The 13,988-nt window shown below is 38.0% G+C and overlaps 1 protein-coding gene across 2 annotated transcripts in view; it reads right to left on the reverse strand.

The window, feature by feature from the left end:
* The window catches only part of LOC127424412 (semaphorin-3G-like), a 45,959-nt gene extending 32,179 nt beyond the window's left edge, over positions 1 to 13,780 (reverse strand). The window contains exons 1-2 of one of the 2 annotated variants that reach the window (XM_051669597.1): positions 13,500 to 13,780; positions 405 to 562 (exon numbers count right to left, since the gene is read on the reverse strand). In XM_051669597.1, coding sequence (XP_051525557.1) covers positions 405 to 562; positions 13,500 to 13,590 — 249 coding nt within the window. In that variant the 5' untranslated portion in view covers positions 13,591 to 13,780. Of the gene's footprint in view, positions 1 to 404; positions 563 to 13,499 lie in introns of those variants that run through there. The other variant, XM_051669598.1, reaches the window with a different exon arrangement.
* Positions 13,781 to 13,988: the final 208 nt, after the last annotated feature.

The following is a 13,988-nucleotide window of genomic DNA, read 5'->3' on the forward strand; positions in this document are numbered from 1 at the left end:
GAAACGTGCTCTGTTTCGGACTAAACTGCCAGTGTGAAAGCCCCCTAAGTTGCTGAAAAGTGTTTTATATTAACTAAGGCACCATGTTAGCAATTGATATTGGTCCTCTTTAAAAAAATAAAGTTGTATGTCGCCCCTGACTCTCTCTTTCCCTTTGTGTTTTTCTCACTTATTCACATTCACTCCTTGTAATTATGTCTAAAGTGTGTCAGCATTTGTGTCTGCTGAATTTGTCTGTAGATAACAGACTCCAGCAGAGCAGACTGAATAACATGACACCTTTCAATAACAGACACTCACATACAGTACCAATACCATCACTTGCACATTTTCTCTGCTCTCACATGTGTTTTTCTTGGGACAGTTTTCCTATGCTTATCACAGTGTTTGTGTGTGCCAGTTACCTCTTTAGCATCATGCGTGTGATCCAGTCTCAGTGAGTACAAAACATCTTTCCCTCCCAGGAAAAGCCTGTCATGATATTCATCCAAAAATACAGCCGACAAGTGCAGATCGCCATGGTAACCGCTGAAGATAGAGGTACGGTTTGTGGCCAGCAGATCTGTGGGAAACGAAGAGAGATAGAGAAACAGAGATATAGTGAGACAAATATGAATTATGAATGACCTGATAACCAAAACCACATTTCAACAGAAAGTTTACAGTAAATCTTTCTCTCTATATAAAAGAAGACTGGCTTTAAGAGAGAGAAAATGTTTAGGGTATATGAAGTGCAGAAAGAGGACATGCAAAGAGCTGTTCTTCAATCTAGAACAGCAGGAAAAGCACTTGGAGCTGTTGTGCAATGTGGCTGGTGTTCTACACTGCTGTAGAGAGCTCTTTGGGATCGGGATTTGGAATTCAAGACTAAACCCCACTTTCTCTGTTTCTCTCATTCTCAATTCCATTCAATTGTGCTTTATTGGCATGACTGTTTGTTCAAAGACAAGTCCAAATATTACAGATTGTGAGTTTACGTCAGTACTTAGCAGATGCATTTTAACCACTTGCACAAGACTCATTCTAGACTTGCCTTGCTCAAGAGCAATATTGTGATTTCTGTTGAACGTGTAATCTTTGTGCTAACATCCCAGATCCCCAGCTATTAAGTTACCACTCTCCCTTTCTGAGAATGTGATGGCATATGGTGCAAAAATGAAAGACAGAAGAATGGAAAGGGATCTTTGACCCTTAAAGTGAGTCCTAGATATTAGAGAAATGAGAGAGTGCTGTGTGTATGTATGTGATGGGTGGATTTACTTTGCTTTTCTTTAGGGATGAAATTCATCCAAAATCGCAAGACGAATTGACTTTTAATCACATGCAGGATATGTTGATATCAACTATTCAATTTTCACTATAGTTGCAAAATGCTTATTCTTGATATCAGGAATGTACTTACTACCAGTGACAGTGTTCATTTTTGATATCAGTAATTTCATTTGCACTAGTAAAAACATTATTGATAATAAATGCCATCATCACTCACAGAAACACACATTCCTGATATAAAAAATTACATTTCAGCTATCTAAAACTGATTTTTTTTATATATCTGTAACATTTTCACAAGTAGAATATCACAATGATCTGTCAATCAAAACGCAATTACGTATATCTAAAATGTATTTCTTACTAGCTGAAATTCTAATTTCACAAATCAGCAATGCACTTCTTACTAGTAAAAAGTTGTTTTATAACAATAATTACATTGTTATTAGTACAAATATCCATTCCTGATTTCAACAATTCAACAGGTAAAAATGCCAATTTTTTATATCTGTAAATATATTTTACCATGTTAGATTAGTTACTTCAAATATCTGGAAATGGATTTTGGATATCAATAAACTGGAAAATAATTAAAGATATCTAAAAAGACATTCTTAATAGTTACAATCATATTGCAGATATCAGAATTTAGCTTTGTCACTAGGGAAAACCAAATTACTGATATACATTTTTTTTAAATTTTTACTAGTAGCTAGTTTTTACTAGTTAGTAATTAAATTGTTGATATCAGGAATGAATATTTGCACAAACATTGTAATTATTGATATCAAAAACGATCATTTTTACTAGTAGGAAGTGCATTGTTGGTTTGTGGAATTGGAATTTCAACTAGTAAAAAATTAATTTTAGATATCCATGATGGTATTTTGAATAGGAGTGGATGACCGATTATTGTGAAATTCGACTAGTGAAAATGCAGTTAAAAACTGCACTTTTCACTAATTGAAATTACATATTTAATATCAAGAATGTGTATTTCTGCAAGAGATGATGTCATTTTTTTCTATCAAGAATTAACATTTTTACTAGTGCAAATGTAATTACTGATATCAAGAATTGGCATTTCCACTAGTTGTAATTACATTCCTGATATCAAAAATGATCCACTAGTGAAAATGGAAGTGCTAATATCAGCAATTCATGTCCTGGGAATGAATACAAGTCAGTTCGGCTTGCCATAAAAACTTCCCTTTGGGGATGTCTTCAATTGGAAATAAATTAATTAAAAATTACTGTAAAAATGCAAAAAAAATCTCTTTCATTGGTAGGTTTAGGGATTAGGGTTAGTCTGTATGTACTATAATTGGCTTCATATTAAAACAATAGAAATCTATCATACAGTACGTCCCCATAGGAAGGTAAATATGTGCGTGTGTAGAGGATTATATGAGCCTCGACATTTTTGACGTTTTCTTAAAAAGAGTTACATTTTCTCCCAAACAAATTGGTTTTTTTAAGAAAAAATGCATTATGGACTTTTAAATCAACAAAACCGACTTACCCAAAACCTTAAACCTGAACCTTAAAATGTATCACTTTACAAGATATGCACTGATACGTACAACAAGCCACGTAAAACTCAATTTGCAAAAATGTAGGCATAATAACGTGATTCTACGAGACCAGGTTGGGCATCTGAAACAAATGACACTTTTGAGAGTGATCTAAAGACCTAGCTGAAAAGTGTATGTGGGTGATGTCAGAGGGTTAACAAGAATGAGATAAGGGGGATACAAGAACATTCACACACACACACACACACACACACACACACAAACACACACATTGACAAACACTCAAGTATTTTACCAGGTTACCATACATCCTATTTAAACACTTAAACATTCTCATGTAATGTTTCCTGAAGAGCAGCCCAACACTCCCTCCACATTCTCCTCATATAATGTGTAACTGGACAGAAAAAAAAGAGTCAAGAAAAAGAGGCTGGCATGTGCCTAAAGCCGCTAATGTGGCGCCGCTGAAAAGAGCACAAACAGAAGCCAAACAACAAAGCCAAGTGTAAAACCACAATTATAAACAACACACATGCAACAACCACAATGCACTCCCCACATACAACAATTAAACTCTCTCTCAGCCATTTAAGGAGTTTACCAAAAGACATTTGGAATTTTACAATTATTGGCAAAGAGATTAAAAAAGAGATAAATTCAAACACACACACACACAGTTCTGAGTTTCTGAGGTTTGACAGTGTGTGAGGTTTTACGATATAATCCTCAAATACCCTTCCCAAAGTTGAACTTGTGAGAAGGAGTTTTATTCTTTCTTTATTATTTTTACTGATGTTGCATGCATGTTTCACAACACAATGAGATATAAATGCTTATAAGGGTCCAAACAGTGAAATACTGGCATTCACACAATTACACACCCTCTTTCTTACAAAGAGGTGCAACATACATGTGCAAATTCACAGATGTTTATTTGTCATTTAGCAGATGCTATTTATCTAAAAGGTTCATAGAGAAACACTAATTGCAGGGCTTCTCTGAAGTAACATGCAGTTCAATGTCCTGATTAAAGGCACAATGGTGGCAGATGATCTCAGTAACTCGTCAGTTCATGAATCAACGCTGTGTCCCCCATGAATCAAAACACACATCTGAAGACAATTAAATAAAACAGAGACACAGACATCCAAAGAAATTTAGAGCTTCAACTTCATCCATACCCATTCATTCTCTCTCCTATTCCCAAGATATTTTATTAATTACTCATTATTTAGCTCACTATAGCTTGGATAATGTGTGTGTCCTCATTATCTACACATGCGCGCACACACACACAATTTCTAGTAACTACAGAAACAAAAAAACTTTTACCATTTTTAGAATAATAAAAAATAATTCCAAATGAGGACATCCCAAATGTCCCCATAGGGATGTTATTTGGGGACAAATTTGTCTGCAAACTAAGCATGTGTCCGAATATGCCTACTTCCCAACAATATAGTATGCCAAAAGCAGTTTGTCACATGAACAATATGTCACAATCCTCAGTTTTTATAAAACAGAAACATATCCTTGCTGCGAGATTCTGACGTGTATACCCACTGGACACTTTACTGTCCCATATTCCCATAATGATCTTAAAAACGTGGAATACCGAGAGTCAGGCAGCTATTTTCAAATGCTATATACACCAAGAAAGTTGTTCTTCATGGTTAAATTGTACTTGTTGAATAAATCCTTAGTAAAATATTTTTTGTTGTTACTACATCATACATTCAGATGACGGGACAATGTACACGATCCCATATGAAGTATGTCTGGGAATGTATTCATACTACTCACCTGCATACCTAATGAATGCATTTTATAAATTGCAGAGAAGTGCATTCTTCATCAAATGCAGTAGATACTCTTACAGTACGCGAATATGGACGCAGGCTACAAACTAAGTAAACCCATACACACTCATACAAAAACACACAACATACACAAACATTACTCTACGTTGCGGTCCTCTCTTTTCAAGCCCCCAAAAAACATATACCCTAGAATAAACACGCACTTTTCCCCGTCACCTGTTTCTAGTATCTAAATGTATGTCTCACACATGCATACACTCACATTCAGTATAGATTACACAGGTAGTCTGGTCTGTCTCCTGTAGCTGTATAAATAATCTCCTCTGTTAAACTAACAGTTCATAATCACCAATTTAATGAAGTTAAACCTGATGAAATGACAACCTGAGACTACACAGGGGTTTGAGTTGGCATGCACTACAACTCCCCATAGTGACAGTAAGAAGCTGTGTGCCAGTAGATGAGTAACACTTTGGAAAGAGAACTAAAACTGTAGTGTTGGTGTCAGAATTAATTTTGTACTTACAATACCCACAGAAACACACACATCTAATCAATTCGTTTCTACTTAACTGATGCATGTTTCTTACAAACGCTCCAATCATTATGCCTTTAATCACATCTGTGTGTTCATCAGTAATAAGGAAAAAGAGGAGGATGAAGAGAGAGACACAGAGAGAGAGAGAGAGAGAGAGAGAGAGAGAGCATTAGAAAGCTATGCTAATGCTGATGAAACACCATTGTATTTTTATCCCTCTCTCACAAACTCATTTCTTACATCAGCTGTCTTTCCACACAGTGGCATGCCACCAATTTTCGAAACAAGCATTAATAACACACATGCGCGTTGGCATTTGTCCTACCTTTTAGGATTTAGAGGTTTTGCATTAGAGCTGGCTGGGCCATTTGCCTTATGGATTGCATTTATTCTTAGTTTTGTTTAAAAGACTGTGTGCCTGAATGTGATTAAGAGAAAATGAGAAAGTGAGAAAGGATATATGAATATATAATATATGAATATGTAACCCTCAGGAGGACACATGTCTGCATGGTTAGTTAATCATGTTCTCCAGTCTAGTGTAGACAGATACATTCATATACAACTTTGACATATTTTATCATGCATTTGTGTGTGTGTGTGTGTGTGTGTGTGTGTGTGTGTGTGTGTGTGTGTGTGTGTGTGTGTGTGTGTGTGTGTGTGTGTGTGTGTGTAACAGAGTGTGTAACAGTGTGTGCGATCAGTATCAGGTTAATCTTTTAGAGGGCTTCAAGCTGATTACGTCAGCAGTTCCAACGTGGAACTAATTGATTTCTGACTAGTATAGCGAAGCAGCAGCGGAGACCGTTCACAGAGTCGAACATCAGCAGGAAGATCTCATGGTGTCTTCCCCGGGCACTAAGAATACACAACACTGCTCTGACACACACATATACACACTGTCAGAAACTCTTTTTGCTCTTCAGATAACAAATCTAATGCAGAGTATGTCAACATTTCACAGCATGTTAATATTTAAACTCTCCAAGGCAACTCAGATTCTCTCTGAATACCACTAATACACTTTGCTCTATTTATCACTATATACACTTGCAGTCACTAGTTTAGACACACTTGAGAGAATTTGGTTTTTCTAAAATTTGTTTGGTAGACCAGTATATACTGTGCCTTGAAATGCATTTCTTTACAAAACGAATTATATCAAATGGGTGAGTTAGGCTGGAGAGTGAAGGAAAAACAGCCAATAATTTCCCAGCATACATGTGAACTCCTTCAGTATTGTTTAAAAAGCATCATAGGCGGCACCTCATGAGATTGGTTGAGGCAGACTGATCTCACAGTGAAATCGGAAACAGTAGGTTGATTATTCTTTATATAAAATTGGCCCAGTCCGCCCCTGCCTGTGCTTACCGAAATTTGAAATACTACCTTACCAAAGTGGTAAGTGTTGATGGGCATAGAGGCACATGTGGACTCCATGTTCCATGTGAAATGTCCATGGATGGGCGTATTTAACAATTACTCTAACTACTCTAATAGTAATAATATGGAATCAGTAGGTGAGTCCAAACTTTTAACTGTAAATATGTACATATACGTAATTCTTAAGAATTTGAGTGCAACACAAGATACCAATTCTCCATAGTTTTATATCAGCGCTGTTTCCTCTAATTCTCTCACTCTCACTCTGCCTGTCTGTCTTCATTTGTCACACACTACACACATTACTTCAGGCCATATTAGGCTACACCAACTCTTTTACAAACTGTTAAACTCATAAAAGCCCAAACACATAACTTCTCCCTCTTTCAGTCCCTCTTTCCCTCTCCCCTTCAAATCCCCTTTTTCTCACTGTCAGTCTTATTCTTTCAGTCCCTCTGTCTTCTCCTGCTCCCTGGCCTCTCTTGACCCCTCTCTCCCCGAAGCAAGAATCAGAATGTGAGGTTTTAGATAAACCCCTCTGGACAGCAGCCATAAGAGTCACTGCCTTCCCCTCTATACACACACTCACACAATAAGACTACAGCAGCTTGACTAAACACCTTGTTATGGCTACACACATGGATTCCAAGACTCGTTTACACATTTAGTTTTGTTTTCAGAAGTGAGTTCATACACACAGACAAGAAATAAGTTTATTTTTAGTATTTTTCTCCTCACAGAAAATACAGAACCACACCCACAATGGACACTTTTCACAGAATGTAATGACACCTTTCCGCCTTATTTTGCAGCGCAAATATAGCAAACTTTTTTATATTTGCAATAAAAAATAATTATTTCATGTAAATGTATAAAATTATACCACAGATGCGATGAGGTTTCTGACACAGCTGCCGAGAGATTGACAGTAAGTTTGCCATCTTCTCTCTTCTAATTGTCGTAATCCATCGCTCTTTTTTTTCTCTCCATTTGAAAAGTTGTAGAAACATAATAGTGGTGTTTTTCTTTTGCTGTTGGAGCAAATAAGTAAGAAAAAAATTATATTTGCCTTGGTCTCCCATTCACTCCCATTTGCTGCTATCGAAGTTTAACCAGCAATCATTTATTTCTGCATTTCAAAACCTGGACGTGTGAAAAGGGTCATCATCAATGATCTTTGACAAGCCAAGCTCTCCTAGGTCAGGAATTACAGGGATGTGCACAAACACAAGAAATCACCAAATGAACACCTTAGCAGCACAAAAACCATCAGTGCATTTCATCATAATTTTAGGTGAACTAAATGAAGCCCAAGAAAGAAAGAAAGAAAGAGAACGATTCTTTCTCCCACGCACAAAATCTGCTGTAAGTGACAGTGGGCGAAATTCATTCAACTTCCACTCCATCTTCAGCACAAGACTCGAGCCATTTCTCCTTTCATTTACTCTTTCATTTACCTCCATTCATTCATTGATTTCTCTGACACTACTCTTTTTTTCCCTCCTTTATTACCCTGATCCCTTTTAGCACCCGTGTTTCCAAATGTTTGTGTGGCAGTTGTATTTATGCACTGGGTGCTTGAAAGCATTGAGGCTGCAATTAAGTGAGCATGTGTTCATCTGATGGCTCCCAGGATAGTCATCAACTCAGGGGTTAAAAAATCATAGTTTAAGTGACCAACAGCTGTTCTGGTCATTATCAGTGCGTGTGATCAAGTCCAGGGCTTGTGACCTAATTGCAACGAGCTGCCATCTCCCCTCAACTCTAGAGGAAACTGCTACAATACTGCATTGTTCTGCTATATTACACCAAACTTTTGACTGACGCCACAAGGATGGGGGGAATGCGTGTTTTCATAAAAATACCACTTGCATCCATTTTGCACAGTAAAAGCATTCATTATTCTTGTCTCCTGTGCGTGGATAAATACTATATATATATATATATATATATATATATATAGACAGTATGTTTGTCCTGCCAAACCTTCAGCCTTAAATTCATTTCCTCAACAACCATGACACATGGACATAAAACTGCCAGTGTAGATGTGCCTGGAGTCTGTACCTCAACTTCTGTGTCTTGGTTTTGCCATATGTTTGCCCTCCTCTTTTCCCATTTATGTAAACTGTATATTTATGCACCGATCAGCCACAACATTAAAACCACCTGCCTAATATTGTGTAGGTCCCCTTCGTGCCGCCAAAACAGTGCCAACCCACATCTCAGAATAGCATTCTGAGAAAATATTCTTCTCACCACAATTGTACAGAGTGGTTATCTGAGTTACCGTAGACTTTGTCAGTTCAAACCAGTCTGGCCATTCTCTGTTGACGTCTCTCATCAACAAGGCGTTTCCGTCCACAGAACTGCCGCTCACTGCATGTTTTTTTGTTTTTGGCACCATTCTGAGTAAATCCTAGAGACTGTTCTGTGTGAAAATCCCAGGAGATCAGCAGTTACAGAAATACTCAAACCAGCCCATTTGGCACCAGCCATGGTCCAAATCACTGAGATCACATTTTTTCCCCATTCTGATGGTTGATATGAACATTGCATGGATGATTGTTGGTGCCAGATGGTCTGGTTTGAGTATTTCTGTAACTGCTGATCTCCTGGGATTTTCATGCACAACAGTCTCTAGAATTTACTCTGAATGGTGCCAAAAACAAAAAACATCCAGTGAGCGGAAGTTCTGCAAATGGAAATGCCTTGTTGATGAGAGAGGTCAACAGAGAATGGCCAGACTGGTTTGAACTGACAAAGTCTACGGTTACTCAGATAACTGCTCTGTACAATTGTGGTGAGAAGTATATCATCTCAGGATGCGGGTTGGCGCTGTTTTGGCAGCACGAGGGAGACCTACACAATATTAGGCAGGTGGTTTTAATGTTGTTGCTGATCGGTGTAGATACTGTATATACTTATATACATACTATATATATATATATATATATATATATATATATATATATATATATATATATATATATATATATATATATACACACCTGTATATCTATATACTCATGTGATTATAACATACATGCGTAGATAATTTTGGGGCGTATAGGGACTGTGGGAGGTGCTGCAGCCAGATTGGACAAAAACCTGCATTGAGAAAGGAGAGGTGCTCCACAGCCGCCATAGTAAACAAACTAGCTGCTAATCTGCTACTGAGAGGACTGCGCTAATTTTACAGTTTCGTTAACAGAAATAACATACAACAAAGTATCCAAAGAGAATCGCCCATTTCACATACGTATGTGTGTATGTATGTGTGTGACTTCATCGGTAGACACACTTTGAGTTTTCATCACATCTGTACTGTGTGACTATACAGAAAATAAAGTGAATTTTGGATTACTTCTTCAACTTTTTCCTGGGATGACGGATATAAATAATTAGATGTTTATCGAGAGTGGGTAAATGAACTTCATTATACACTAAACTGTCATTAAATCTAGTTTACATGAGGGAAGTATTGCGTGCCTGTTACTGCATGGTCAACTTGCCTCAAGACGTCTTTTTTAAGTCAATGAGTGAGTATTTTGGTACAGTAATTTATGTTGAGGCATAAAAGCCTTTATTGTAAAAGATTGTGTTGATAAATAGGTTTATAGTGGATTTTCAACATGTTGTCCGCTGAGTTCAGTGTATGCAGCGTGGTTAAAGAGCGCTTTTCACTGCCTTGTCTCATCTCCCACTCCGCGGCTCACGCGTCCTGTTTAAACTGTAACCTGAAGACACAGGCTGCATCCGAAAACAGGAATATGCTACCTTCGGAGGCTGTATAAGGATGAAGGTAGGATGAAATAAGGTGTTTTTAAACTGTTCAGAGAGTTCCATTCATCCAAAAACACTGTTGTTTAAACCATGCACTGATAAGGTAGCTGCCGACATTTTCCGATGCAGCCAAAGTTCGTATAAAACAGCCCTAAACAAATAAAAGTTTAGCTCCGATCCTGAAATCTCTGTCAGTGTTGTTGATTTGGTTATTGTTGCTATTGAAAAATGCGCACAAATAATGCCAGAATAAAAATGGTCGTTACTAGATGACGTCACTACAGTGGTACTTTATGAATGCGAATGCAACAGGTGAAAAGTTTCCTTGGGTGTCCCCTTCCTCATAAGAGTTCTCATCTAGAAAGTTACTAAGGGAAATTTTTTCCCCATTCTGATGGTTGATGTGAACATTAACTGAAGCTCCTGACCTGTATCTGCATTATTTTATGTGTGCCACACAATTGGCTGATTAGATAATCGCATGAATAAGTAGGTGTAAAGGTGTATCTAATAAAGTGGTTGTGTGTGTATATATATATATATATATATATATATATATATATATATATATATATATATATATATATATATATATATATATATGAGAAGATGGATGGATGAATGGATGGATGGATATTATTGTTGCAGAAAAACTCATATGTGCATAGCTTGATTTGTAACCTTATAAGGGACAACCAGGCTAAGAATCAATGAACAAATGTTTGATTACAAATTATATCCCAACCCCCCACCCTATTGTAGATAATGTGTTTTAGGTAAAAATTGTTATACATTTATTCTGTATGTTTATTACTGTTTTTCTTGCTTTGCTTGTTACATTTTTGGGTTTCTCTTATTCTATTTTATGGCAATACAAAACAATATTGTCATGCAAATAAGCACTTTGATTTGAATTGAGATTAAGAGTCTAGAATGCTGTGTGAAAGCTATGCACTATAAATAATGCTGTTATGCCAAGCCAAGAATTTTAGGATCAGATACTGTATTCCATCACACATTTTCTAAACATGCATAAATATTCTTGAGCATTCCCTAATCTATAGACTCAATCTCACGTGAGGGTTTCAGAACATCCATCATTCAAACGCTTAATTCTGTGTAAATTCTCTCAACACTGGCTTGTCATTAAAGTGGACCAGCTGGAACTCTCCTTTGCTAAATAAACCTCTTTTTATTTGTCCCAGAAAGGTAATATTTAGGGAGTGAGAGAAGATGAAAGACACAGAAAAAGGAAAGCAAGAGGAATCACCCAAATTCCATTTGCTGACAGACTCTTTAGCTAGACTTCATCAAACCCTCCACCAACATCTGGGCAATGCTACAAAAACAAACTCATTAATCTATTCATGTAAACTAAAACAAACACACACCTACCAGCCTCTGTGCCTGTGTGAATATGTTCAACCATAAAAGAGAATAAGAATGCATACAGGTGTGATAGTGTATGAGGGAGGAAAGTGTGTGTGTGTGTGTGTGTGTGTGTGTGTGTGTGTGTGTGTGTGTGTGTGTGTGTGTGTGTGTTGGGGCAGGGGGGGCAGGTTTAAGTGGTTTACAAGGACTTTTTTTAGGTTACAAACTGGTAATTACAAGGGTATTATGCTATAAATGTGGTTTATGAGGACATTTCTAGTGTCCCCATAATTAAATTGCTTAAAAAACATACTAAACTATGTTTTATTGAAAATGTAAAAATGCAGAAAGTTTTTTGTGAGGGTTAGGTTTAGGGGATAGGCTGTCCCTCATTTCCCATTCAAAACATAACATGCTCCCTCCAGACCAGTCCATACAATTCTGACAGCTTGATGAGTGCATGCATGCGTGCGCTGCTTGCTTCAGCTTTTTCAGCAGGCAGGCGCGCGAACAGTGACGAATAGCTTATAAGGAGATCCGTCAGTTGTGAATCTTGTTATGAGAATCTAAATACGTTTACCCAAACGCATGGTACTCAAGGCTGATCGTTATCAAGGTTCATAGCGCGTCCGTAGAGAAGACCACAGGGCGATTACACGCAATCAGAGCTCCACGCAGGGACTGCGCGCGCAGTGAATGACAGTAGAAACTCTGCACAGATGCGCTCTAGTCACGCACTCACACTGCTGGAAAGAAACCGGACACCTGAGCTAATAATCATTAATGAAATGAACTTTACGGAGCTCTGATATAAACAATTAATACCAACTACTGCTTCACATTCATGTCACCACCTGACGCCTCATTCCACTTAGCCTGCAGGTAAATTAATGTTAAGCAACGTATTTTATCAACGTATAAAACCAAAGCAGCACAGTTAAATCATCTCAAACTCCTTTAGGGCATTCTAAAATTCTCCTTGCACTCTATAAATCCTCGCGCACCGTCGAGAGTCCGACCGCGCAGCGGTTAGCGCGCGCCAGGAGAGCTCGAGGGTGATGGATCCCGGGGTTCTGGATAGACAACAGCTAAAACAGTAGCCTGGAATAGGCCTACTGAATCCTGACTTAGCTATCCTGACCGTTAAAAAAAAAAAAAAAAAAAAACGACAGGCAGCCACAACATCTGAGTTTTAACCGAGCAGTTCCTTCCATGCAGAAACGGTGCGCTTAGATTTGGATTTGACACGGTCACAAGGGGACTGTGCGCAAAGTTTAAACAATGACTCATTAAATGTGACAAGCATGGAAATGGGTGGAAAAAGTAACAAAGAAAACAGAAACGTTCTGTGCTTTGATTGCATTGCACAGTTTCCACACGCATCTGTTTGTAGTATTCTACTCTAAAACACGTCAAGTCATTTTTATTTGTATAGTTCTTTTCACAACACACATCGTTTCAAAGTAGCTTTACAGAAAATTATGCTGTAACAGAAAATGAAGCTGTAATGCCTATAAAGTCTTCATTGTTCAAGTATTCATAAAGTCTACACCAATGAACCGAGAGATGGTAACATCATTCTTACCACCCAAGCGGTGAAAACAGTCATTAATCTACTTTAAGTAGCCTACTGGATCGTGTAGCTACTCTCCTGCCAGTAGCCTTCTTAAAGGTCATTTTACATCTATTCATTTAATCTGTGGGTTTGTAGTTCTACTTTGAGGATATATCCGAACCTAAATGATAAACAAATCAGCAAGACAGATTCAGATAAAGATTGTGTGAGCACTTTACCTTTATAAGACAGGCGAAGGCGCGGCACATTCAGTTTAGAGCTGGTGGCAAACGACAGGACCGCCGCTAAAACCAGTACCGGTAATTCCATTTTGAATGGGCCACTTTTAATGGACCTTCCTTTACGTTCACTCTAACGGTAATAAGGACTTCTGACTGGACGGTTTCCCCTCATAAAAGTTGGAATCAACTGCAAACACAAAAAAGTGTTGGACATTCGCAGCTGGACCTGTGAGATGTCAGGTTAATCACGAGCCGCTCGCCTGTGCCCGCGTGCGCTGTTTTCCCACACTACACCTCGAGCTCAAGTGCCCACGTCTCTCTCTCTCTCTCTCTCTCTCTCTCTCTCTCTCTCTCTCTCTCTCTCTCTCTCTCTCTCTCTCTCTCTTTCTATCATACTCTCATGTCTCACAGAGTCCGGTCGTTCAGTCTTGAGAAACACCCTCCCCGCCCTATGAGAACTTCACAGAAGAGCAAAACGTGTCTCCT

Source organism: Myxocyprinus asiaticus, chromosome 33 (assembly GCF_019703515.2).
Source record: "Myxocyprinus asiaticus isolate MX2 ecotype Aquarium Trade chromosome 33, UBuf_Myxa_2, whole genome shotgun sequence".
Classification (NCBI taxonomy): Eukaryota; Metazoa; Chordata; class Actinopteri; order Cypriniformes; family Catostomidae; genus Myxocyprinus; species Myxocyprinus asiaticus.